This window comes from Gymnogyps californianus, chromosome 19, assembly GCF_018139145.2.
Source record: "Gymnogyps californianus isolate 813 chromosome 19, ASM1813914v2, whole genome shotgun sequence".
Lineage (NCBI taxonomy): Eukaryota > Metazoa > Chordata > Aves > Accipitriformes > Cathartidae > Gymnogyps > Gymnogyps californianus.
In genome coordinates, this window is record NC_059489.1 from 13,320,489 (window position 1) to 13,331,808 (window position 11,320).

The window sequence follows — 11,320 nt, forward strand, 5'->3', positions numbered from 1 at the left end:
CACTCCTGCGCCAGCCCCGCCTGCCTGCGAAAAGCCTCCCACCCCTGGCAGGCCAGGCTCCTTGGACGCCTCCTCTCTCCCTCTCCCGAGTAACATGGTCCATGGCACAGGCCAGGAGCTGATGCCACCTCCTCTCCCACCAGCCTGGCCGCCGGGGCACACCCAGGCACTGCCCCTGTGCATGGCTGGGGGCAGGAGGAGGTGTCTGAGCTCTCTGAGCACCACGTCCTTCACCCACGGCCAGGTCCAGAGGAGGTGGGCGCAGGCATGGAGGCATCCCACGAGGCTCACCCTGTCCCTCCCGCCGCCACGCTCGTCCCCCCTGCTCAATGCAGCACCCTGACCATCACCCCTTCTCCCCCGGCAGGCACCCAGGTCAGCTTCCCCAAGTCGGCTGATGCCTTCGCCTTCGAGGAGGACAGCAGCAACGACGGGCTGTCCCCGGAGCAGGCCAGGAGCGAGGACTCCCCGGGCTCCACCGAGCTGGCGGCGGGCGCCAAGGCCCCGGAGCCAGCCCCTGCCGCCCCTGCCGGGGCGACCCAGGTAAGGCCCAAGGCACCCTGCCGCCCTGGGGAGTGCGGGGGAGACGGGGCGGGGAGCCCCGGCCAAGGCGCTCGCCTCCTGGCCGTGGGCCCCACGGCCCCGCGCGGCGGGACCCGGGGCTGCGCGGAGGCGCCCGGGGCTGCGCGGAGGCGCCCAGGGCTGCGCGGAGGGACACGGGGCTGCGCGGTGCCACAGGCAGCTGCGCGGTGCCGCCGGCAGCTGCGCGGTGCCGCCGGCAGCTGCGCGGTGCCGCCGCGCCCCCTGCTGAGCGGCGCGGGTACTGCAGCCGCTGGGGCGGGCGGGGGCCGGGGTGGCGCGAGGGGCTGGGGGGGGAATGGGATGGACTGGGGTGAACGGAAGTGGCTTGAGCAGACTGGAGGGACTGGGATAGACTGAGGGACTGGGAAGAACTGAAGTGGACTGAGGTGGGGGGGGGGGAACGACCAGAGGGACTGGGGCCGGCCAGAGGTGGACCGGGGGGACTGGGCTAGTCTGGGAGACACTGAGGGGCCAATGGTGTACTGGGGGGAACGAGGATACAGGGCTGAGGTGGAATGCGGAGGGCTTGGAGACTAGGGTGGACTGGGATGGACTGGGGAGACAGAGGACTAGGAAAGGACTGGGATAGCCTTGGGGAGTGGGGATAGTGGGCTGGGATAGGCATGGGGGGACTGGGATGGACTGAGGCATCTGGGATAGACTGGGGGACGGGGGACAACATGGGGCAGGGGGAATGGGGTACCAGGTGCCCCTTGCGGGCAGAGGCCGTCCAGGCTGGCCGGCCCCTGGCACCAGCCCCACATCCCCTCTCCCATTGCACAGCTCGCCTCTCCCTCGCAGGATCACTCCCACAGTGCCGACGGCCATGCACCGGACCCAGCCTCGGGGCAGGGCAGCCAGTGTGACAGCCCCAAGCAGACAGCGGGGCAGGAGAGCCCAACCCTCCCGGTGCCCTCCGCCGTGAAGGTAATGCCTGTGCCTCCAGGCTGCCCAGGAGAGAGGGAACAAGCCCAGGGCACCTGGCTGCATCCCAGCCTGAAGTGCCCACGTGCTGCACCCTACATGTGTGGGAGGTCCAGGGGTTTGGCCTTAAGGCTTGGAATAATGCAGGGAGACAAACCTTGTTGTCAAAAACTGCAATTTGATTCATTTTGTAACGGTACAAGGTATAACATTGCACCTTGCTAGAGGTGATTGCTCAGGTTCTGCACTGGAAACGTCCCCTGAGGAGGCTAGGAGCAGAAGGAGATACAAGGCAACACTGAAATACTTTCCAGGCAAGGAAGGTCATTTTCCACCTCATGTGCTCTCCAGCACAACTGAGATGGGACGCGGCCCTGAGGGAGTCCCCCATATGCAGGCTCAGCAGCTCTTGGAGCTGGAGTGTCAGGGTGCCGGCAGGAGCTGCCCTTGCTCTGTCCCAGGCCTCTGAGTTCCCACAGGGGTGGCAGGAGCTCTTCCCCTAGCTAATTCCTTTCCTTCTTGGACCAACAGTCCAAATCATCCAGTGATAGCAAGAACCGTCACAAAAAGCCCAAGGACACCAAGCCCAAGGTGAAGAAGCTGAAGTATCACCAGTACATCCCTCCGGACCAGAAGGCAGAGAAGTCCCCTCCACCCATGGATTCTGCATATGCCAGACTCCTCCAGCAGCAGCAGCTCTTTCTGCAGCTCCAGATCCTCAGCCAGCAGCAGCAGCAGCAGCAGCAGCAGCAGCAGCAGCAGCAGCAACAGCAGCAGCAGCAGCAGCAGCACTTCAGCTACCCAGGGATGCACCAAGGCCAGCTAAAGTGAGTGGCAATGTGCCAATAGCAGGGTTTAGTCCTGTCTCTCTCCAAGCTTTTCCCTGCTGTACTCATTTGTGGCAGTGCAAGGGGGATAGATGCATGCAAGTGAAACATAAAAGCCTGGGAACAGCACAGTCTCCTGCAAAGCTGTTCTGGCTTTGTGCACTGGCTGGGGCACCTGTGACCTGTTGGTGGGTCACCAGCAATCTCCTTACAGCCCAACCTGGTTTTCCTTGGGGCTGGTACTCCTTCAGGTCTCATACAGGAGATAGCAGTCCCAAGGGAGCAAAGAGATGGTACGCTGGGCACAGAGACCCCGGGAGACAGACAAGTTACCCCAAATCTCCTTTGTTATTTCAGGCAATCAAATGAGCAAATGGTCAAAAGTTCAAATTCTTCATCAACTTCTGTCAACAACACCCCTCTTTCTCCTGTGAAAACCACCTTTTCAGGCCAGACTTGTGTCTCATCTATCAAGCCAGGCCCTCTGCCGTCTAACCTGGATGATCTGAAAGTGAGTGCAAATTTTGTCACCGCAGGAGCAGACTCTTATAGCCTGAATGTGCTTTGCTACCCCTGAAGTGTGCAATATAGTGCCACGGGCTGAGCTGGCTGGGAGTGACCGCATGTTACAGATCAGCAAACCAGAACCACCATGCTGTGAGCAGACCCAGGAGTACAGCACACTGGGTCGGGAACTGGTCCCCGCAACAGTAATTGAAAACATGGGTTTGCTGCTCTGCAGGCGGCACGTGCGTGCATTGCTCCAGGGCATGTATCAGCAAACCTTAGGTATAACTTGAGATGGCTGCAGGCCAGGCCATCAAGTCAAGGACTAAAGGATGATCTGTGCTGCTGCTCCTGCAGCTCATGGCTCCATACCTTCTGTGGTTTTATGGTGGACATCATGGATGCTGCTAGCAGACCAGCCAGAAGCTAGGAGGTCAGCATGGCCTCCGCTTAGTGACTCAGCTTCGCAGTGGTCATTGCAGCCAGGCCAGCTCAGCTCTCTTCACGAGCAGGTATCTCCTGGAGTCTGCAGCTACGAGGACTGCTTTGAACAGTACCTAAATCTCTCATGTAGGCAAGACAGGCAGGGCATAAGGGAGAACCACTCACATCAACAGTTCTTTTATACTTTGCTAATGGAACCTCAGACATGGCGAAGGCCAAGTCCTTTTAGGAGCAGAGAGCTGGGGGCAATAGTCATTATCAGAGAAAGAAATAAGATGAGGTACAAACAACATGAGTTTGGCCATAGCGATGCCCCAGCTCAGATGCTTGAACCATGTGCAGATGCCTGAACATGGAGTATCTGGCTCCAAGGTATGTGGTCACATTCTCTGAGCTACAGGATGCCATCAGCTAGTTCCCTGGTCTGTGTGAAAATCCTCTGCTCATGTAGAAACCTACTGCTAGGAATGGAATCTTGGGTTACCTCCATGGCCCAGGGACCACTGCTGGTTCATGGACAGCAGTCACAGTTCCTGGAGGAAGAAGGAAGGTTTTTCTGTTAGGAAAGGTCGAGATCCTGCAGGACGTGTGGTGGTCAGGGCTGTGCATGGTGACTCTGGTGACTGCAGGTGAGACAGTGAGCACCTGGGGGGTCAGAGCTCTAAAGCAGGAAGCTGGGAGCCTGTGATCTGAGACTCCTTGTTAGAAATGTTGGGTTTCTAAAGGGCTCATCTGCCATTGGGACTGATCGTTGGTGACTTTCCTTCTAGGTGTCAGAACTGAGACAGCAGCTCCGAATACGAGGCTTGCCTGTGTCAGGTACCAAAACAGCGCTGATGGAACGGCTGCGGCCCTTCCAGGAGTGCAGCAGCAACGCAGTGCCAAACTTCAGTGAGATCACCACTGTCACCTTCCCAGTCACTCCGACAAGCACCCTGTCGAGTTACCAGTCGCAGTCCTCCACCAGCATGTTATCCAATGGCTTCTACCACTTTGGCAGCACCAGCTCCACCCCACCCATCTCTCCAGCCTCCTCCGACCTCTCTGTGTGCGGCTCTTTGCCAGACACATTCAATGACGGGCCCATGTCTTCTCCACAGTTCGGTCTCCAGCCATCACCAGTTCATGGCAGTGCCGAAGAAAGCCTCATGAGCAGTATGAATGGGGGGAGCATCCAGCTGGAGCTGGAAGGGATTGACACAGAGAAAGACAAGATGCTGGTGGAGAAGCAGAAGGTCATCAATGAACTGACGTGGAAGCTGCAGCAAGAGCAGAGGCAGGTGGAGGAGCTACGGATGCAGCTCCAGAAGCGAAAGAGAAGCAATGGCCTTGAGGAGAAGCAGCAGACCGCTCAGCATTTCTTTGGTGTCCCCATCAAGCAAGAAAACGCAGTGTCCAGCTGTCCATTTGCATCCAAACAAACTGCCTTGAAAGGCCAAGCCAGCAGCTCGGATAAGTTAAGTAACTGTGGGGTGCCGCAGCTGCCTCACATTGTAAATAGCCACTGCTTGGAGCCTGCAGGGCAAAGCACCATCACCTCCTCAACATTCCTGAGCCCGCAGTGCTCCCCCCAGCACTCTCCACTCGGGGCTGCAAAGAGCCCCCAGCACATCAGCCTGCCGCCGTCCCCCAACAGCCACTATCTCCTCTCGGTGTCCCCCAGCTCACAGGCAGAAGGGCGCAGCCGGTCCCCGCAGACCAACAGTTGCCTTCGCACAGCATCAGTAAGTGGAGAGCACCCCAGACGGCATCGCGGTGGTGAACGCGCTGGTGTCTGTGGGCAGTCAGTCAAACATCCCAGTTTGAGTCCTTTCCTATCAGACTGGGACTGCTGGCACCCAGGGTGGGCACCCAGGGGGCCACGGCAGCATGTGGGGCTGCCTGGAAAGGCAGAGAGTATCCCGGATGGACAATGGGTTGGAAGCTGGTGGCACCGCAGGGTCCTTTGCAGGGCATCTCCTGGGGAGCCCTGCTGCCACCGCACCCAATTGCCCTGGGGGGCCACAGCACAGCTCCCACGCCCCATGGAGCCCTACCTAGCACAGCTCCTTCTGCCCCGGGGGAGCCCTGGCACAGCCCCCCTCTTCCCCAGGGGACCCCAGCACAGCTTTCTGCCCCTGGGTGAGCACTGGCAAAGCTCCCTGCGCCCTGGGAGAGTCCTGGCAGAGCATCCTCTGCCCCGTGGAGCCCTGGCACAGCTCCCTCTGCCCTGGGGAGACCTGGCACAGCTCCCTCTGCCCCTGGTTAAGCACTGGCACAGCTCCCTCTGCCCCTGGAGGAGTCCTGGCACAGCTCCCTCTGCCCTGGGGGAGCATTGGCACAGCTTCTTCTGCCCTAAAAGAGCCCTAACCCAGCTGCCTCTCCCCTCAGGGGGAGGCCCTGGCACAGCTTGCTGTGCCCCTGGGGGAGTCCTGGCACAGCTCCCCCTGCCCCATGGAGCCCTGGCACAGCTCTGTCCACAGCGGGGAAGCACTGGCACAGATCCCTCAGCCCCTGGGAGAGCCCTGGCACAGTTCCTACAGCCCTGGGAGAGCCCCACTGCAGCGTTGCAGGGCTTTTCAGCGTCTTGCTGAGCCATTGCGGCTCCCAGCAGTGTGTGAGGGATTTTGACCGCTGAGTTGAAGGAGGACAGTTACCCCAGTCATATGGGAAGCCTTTTCTTGGGAAGATAGATAGAGCAGGGCTTGCTATTGGGGTCTGCAGTCAGATAAAGCTTGTGCCTCCCCACCGGGCAACCAGCACAGCAGAGAGTTGTCCCTTCAGCATCCACCACTCCTCACTCAGCCCTCTGGACATGTGTGAAAGCTTGGAGAGGGGCACAAGCTGCCAACCCACAAAAGCAGCACAAGGTGCTGATCGCAGCCCCAATTCATCCCAACACCCTACCAGGGCTTCCCAGGCAGCAGCAACACCATCATACAGTCTGTAAAATACACACAGTGGTGCAAGGCATGCACACTGCATTCAGGGAAGATGTACAGCAAGTGCACGCTGAGTGCGCAGCAGCCGCACAGCAGAGCGACAGCCACTGCGAAACACCCGGCGCTCGAGCAGGGCAGCTCACGAATCGCATTCCCGCAGTTAGCACACTGAGCAGTGCGCAGCAGGAGCTGGGCAGTGGGGTGCAGTGCTGCGAGGTGGCAGAAGGTGGGACACAGTGTTGTCTCTAAGCCGTTCAGAGGATGGTGAGAGAGGTGACACGGGCAGTTGGCACACAGCAATACCAGTGAGGTGGGCAATGGGGAGCATTTTAGGGTGAGAGGGGCAGAGAGACACAGTGCTGCCAGTGGGATGGGCAGTGGAGTGCAGTGCTGTCAGGGTGAGGTAGGCAGTGGGGCTTGCTGCTGGGGTGAAATGGGCAATGGGGAGCATTGCTTTGGGTGGGCTGGGCAATGGGGAGCAGTGCTGTGGATAAGCTGGGCAGTGGGGCAGAGAGCAGGGGATGCAGTGGGCAGTAGGATGCAGTGGGTGACCTCAGCAGTGGGGCACGGAGCTGCAGAGGTGAGCTGGGCAATGGGGCAGAGCTGCAGGTGCAACAGGCAGTGGGACACAGTGCTGTGAGGCAATACTCCAAGAGAGGCAGCAGGGCTCCTCTGGACGACCGGGCAGCAGTCAGCGAGCATCAGCAGGGAGGAGTGACACCTTGGGGGCATCTCCAGCTCCTTCCTCGCTGCCCGAGCACAAGGGGCGTACGGAGGGGATGGCCCCCCGGTGTCCTGCAGCTCATCCCGGCTGCAACGCCACCCATCCTGGGCATTCCTCTGCTGCCTGCAAGGGGCTTCCAGGGGCGAGGGACTCTCTTCAGCAACAGCTCCCTCCCTGTGCCCAGCATGGGAGTGCCATCCCCCACAAGCCAGGGATACTGTACCTCCCAGTTGCCCTCCACAGAAAGGTGGCCAGGATATGCACAGCCAGGTCGAGTGGCCTCACCACTGCCCTGGATCCACTTCTGGAGCCAACCCACCTGCCGGGGCCATGCTGCATCCCCTGGCACTGGCTCTCATGGGACGAGGCAGCCACGGCCAGGCGGTGGGGAAGGGCACACAGAGCCTAGAGGCGATGGGGACAGCAGCTGGCAGGCACTGGACCTTCAGATGAGGTCCCTTCTGGAAGGGGAGACTGGCAAAAAGCTGGCACTGATATGCAGGTGTTTGGCACAGGCACAGGGAAAGCCTGGCTGCTGACCTGGCAGTGACTCTTCTGAGTGGTCTTCCCTGGCCTGGGCTCTGTGAGATGCCCCTGGACAGGCGGTGATGGAGAGGGTCCCCAGGAGAGGGGCTGGGAGGCAGCTGGCAGCCGGCAGCCGGGGAAGCACTGCATCACTGGCTGGGCGCAGCTGACCACCAGCAGCCCGTTTCTCTCTCCCCCTTGCTCTGCACATTCATGGCTGGACCGCGCACCAGGATGCTCTGCGGCATAATGCCTGTGTGCCGGCAGCGACCAGAGGTCAGCCTGGCCCTGGGTCTCAGAGGTAGCCTGACAGAGCTAGTTTACCTTCCGCACTCCTGCGCAGAGGTCAGGCACTTTGTCTGAGCTGACTTGACCGACAAAATCATCAGTTTCCCTGGCACCACACTGGCTTCAACAGAGGTGAAAGAGAGCTGGGCCTCCCCCTGTGCCTCCCTGTGCATTGACTCCATTTCCCTGTATTTCCCCCACGCAGATGGCTACGCAGGCAGGTCAAAAGTTTTCTATTCCATCCCCAAGTTTTTGTAAGTCAAGCCCAGCCCTCTCAGAGGTAAAGCAGCCTCCACCCTATGAGGATGCAGTAAAGCAGGTAACTGCATGATTTTTATTTTCTATAGGGCTAGGGCTGCGCAGGGTGTTCTTTTGCGGTTAACGTAACTCATCTTCAGGAGTTACAACCCATTATGGGGTCTCTGGGTAGGACAGGCCTGTTTCCATAAGGAATGGGCTATTCTTGAAGAGTTAGTTGCTGAATGACTGCCACAAAGCAGTCAGACACAACGCTGGATGGGGTGGCGTCTTCTGTGCTGATGAAAGGCGCCAATCCACCCTGGGGTCCTGACATCCCACACAAATACCCCAGGACTTCGGTACCTTCTTTGGGGTGCTCAGTGCTATGTGAGAAACAGACTCTTGAGCATTCCCAAGTCACCAGGAAACCTCACGTTCCCTCTTTAGCCCATTAGCAAAGTGCCCTGCTCCATGCCATCTGCCTCCCTTAGCCTTACCCTGGAGTGCTGTTCCCACGGGGAGGACTGTCTCCATCGCCCATGAACCCCTTACTTCTTGTGAGAGTCTGTCAGCAGCATCAGTGCCAGTCATGATGGTGCCTTTAGGAAGACAGAGTGATGCTGTTGGCAGTGATAAAAATGGGCTTATATTGGCTGGCAGGGAGGTGTGCAGAAAGTCCTTCCAGTCTCCTGTCAGGGGGAGGAGGATGATGACGCGTTGCTCCCAGGGAGCTTCAGGGAATGCAAGGAGGCACATGCCAGTGCGAGGTGCTGGGTCCAAAAAGTCGGTGTGTCCTGACGGCCCTGGGAAGAGGCAGTCTGTGGTGGCCACTGAGCAGAGGGTCAGAGGCAGGGCGGGGGGAACCTGGTGCCGTGCTCCCCGGATCCGCCATGCTTGTCCCAGGTCCCTGCAGTGCTCACCTGAACGCCGCTGCCAGCCCCGTGTTGCAGTGGCATCTCTCCCGCATGGGAGAAAGCCGTTTCTGGGGTCTAGAGCCACCTACCTGGCTTGTGGCCGGAGGGACTCTCCTCCTAACGCCCTCTACTCTCCTCTTTGTCGTTTGCTGCAGCAGATGACACGAAGTCAGCAGATGGACGAGCTCCTGGACGTGCTGATTGAGAGCGGAGGTATGCACTGCTTCCCTGTTCCCCTCCAGGGCTTCCCCTCCAAGCCAGCATTGGTCAGTGGGGCTCAGTGCACTCTGTGCACCCCAGCAGAGCTACCTGAGTTGAGTACAGCTTTCATTTGCCCTCCCTGTGCCAGGAGCAACTGAGATTGAACCCAAAAGCATATTGGCCCTCCCGGAGCCTGCTCCTGCACGTGCAGACCTGGTGGAGTGGTCCGGCCTTGGTTATCACCTATGCAGACTGCGCAGAGGGAAGAGACAGCAGGGCGGCAGCCCTGTGCACAGCACCGCCAGCACCCTCCCCATGCAGAGACCCCAGTGTTCCCCGCCTTTCCCAGTGCTGCCAGTGCCATCTCCCGCATAGAGCACTGCCGGTGCCCTCCCCTGTGCAAAGTGCTGCCTGTGCCCTTTCCCACGTACAACCCATGCCCAGCCCTGTGGGGACAGCTGCCAGTGCTCATGCCCTAGGGACTGTGTCCAAAACCAGGGGAGTCGAGGTCAGAAAGCAGGAACATGCGAGGCTTCCCACAGGGAGAGTGGGTGAGCAATGCCAAGGGGATTGAGTGGGGAGCAGGTCTCTGTAGGCACGCCCAAGAGCCTAGCTGGGGGGCTGTGGTGGTGCCCCTGAGCCCAGCAGTGGTGGGCACTGCCAGAGCACCTCAAACCCCTCTCATTTGTTGACAGAAATGCCAGCCAATGCCAAGGAAGATCGGTCCTGCCTCCAGAAAGTACCTCAGATAACGGTGTCTACAGGGAACTCCAGTGCTTCGCTCCCAAAGTCATCCGCCCCATTCGAGCAGGTCTCCTCAGCCCAGCTCTCCTTTGAGCATTGTCCGGGCAGCAGTGATGCTCACCTCGAGGTCCTGCTGAACGCCCACAGCCCCCTGGGGAGGGTCAGTGAAATCGCCCTGCTGAAGATGGGGGGAGAAGAGTCCCACTTTGAAGGGATGATGGAGGGGTTCTCCGGCAAAGCCGCAGATGAACTGCTCACCTCCCAGGAGATTTTACAGACTCCCCTCTCGCCCATGGAAACCCAGCTCTCCCCTTCCCCTGCCGATGGCTCTGGTTTACAAATGAGTTTCACTGAGTCTCCGTGGGAAACGATGGAGTGGCTGGACCTCACCCCCCCCAGCTCCGCCACCGGCTTTGGCTCGCTCACCCCCGCGGGTCCCAGCATTTTCAACATTGATTTCCTAGATGTTACTGATCTCAATCTAAACACCAGCATGGATCTGCACCTGCAGCAGTGGTGAAAGGGAGGGTGGTGGAGGCAGGATACTGTAAGCCTGCAGCAGCCAGCACAGTGTTTCTGTCACACCAGAGAACACACAGGGCTAACGTGCCATATCCAGGGGAAACTGGAGTCATTTTCCCAGCATATAAACTTGTTTGAATTTCCAGTTACTGCAAATTGACAGCACAACAGCTCTGGTACTTTGGTGTTCCTCCATCGACACGTCCCCACAGAGGACACCAGTCCCTTTAACAACACTTGTTTAGACTGACAAGAACTTCAGTTTTGTTTCTTTTGTCTTTTTTCCCCCCAGTTTTAGCAGTCACTCTCGTGAGAACTGGAGCAGCTCATGACAAAACTGTGTGGTGAGGAGACCTCACCGGGGCAGCGATGGGAAATCATGGAGAGCCCATTGCTGCCCTCTCTTCTACTCTCCTCCTGCCCGTCCAGCCCTTTAGGCAATCCTGGTGGGCTCATCTTGGGCATGCTGAGGCCAGAGGGTGTGGGAGCAGGGAGGCTGTGTGCAGCCAGGGCGACAAGCCCACCTCTGTACAGCCAGGCTTGCCTTGCCTCCCTCCTCCTGCCCCCAAAGCTGTGTTGCCCAGTCCCTGCACAGCTCTGCTCCAGGTGGATGAGAGATGGAGACCACCATGTTTGTGGTGGCACCTTGTCACGTCCTCACGGTGCCTGGGGGGCTGAAAGCCCAGGAACCATCCCGGCTGCAGTCTGAACTGAATCAGACTGAAGCCTGTGACCTTGGAGCAGAGAGCTCTGGACGTTGGAGCCGCTGCTCAGGCTGCAGGTGCAGGTATCAAAGGGACATGGCATCCCGGTGGAGCTGCTGCGTCCCAGCTAGTATGGTACAGATGAAGAGATGTGTAATGTGTTTTGGTCCAAGGTAGGAGCAAGTCGTATGGAAAATACAGCCAGGCTTTGGAGGGGCTGTCCTTTGCACAGCCAGAAGTCAGGATGGATCTC

The 11,320-nt window shown here is 59.1% G+C and overlaps 1 protein-coding gene across 1 annotated transcript in view; it reads left to right on the forward strand.

The window, feature by feature from the left end:
* Positions 1–11,056, forward strand: part of MYOCD (myocardin) — a 113,668-nt gene extending 102,612 nt beyond the window's left edge. Inside the window, exons 6-13 of the mRNA XM_050908276.1 lie at positions 368–543; positions 1,384–1,509; positions 2,038–2,333; positions 2,691–2,844; positions 4,055–5,008; positions 7,948–8,061; positions 9,052–9,109; positions 9,793–11,056. Coding sequence (XP_050764233.1) covers positions 368–543; positions 1,384–1,509; positions 2,038–2,333; positions 2,691–2,844; positions 4,055–5,008; positions 7,948–8,061; positions 9,052–9,109; positions 9,793–10,361 — 2,447 coding nt within the window. The 3' untranslated portion in view covers positions 10,362–11,056. The remainder of the gene's footprint in view (positions 1–367; positions 544–1,383; positions 1,510–2,037; positions 2,334–2,690; positions 2,845–4,054; positions 5,009–7,947; positions 8,062–9,051; positions 9,110–9,792) is intronic.
* The last annotated feature ends 264 nt before the right edge of the window (positions 11,057–11,320 follow it).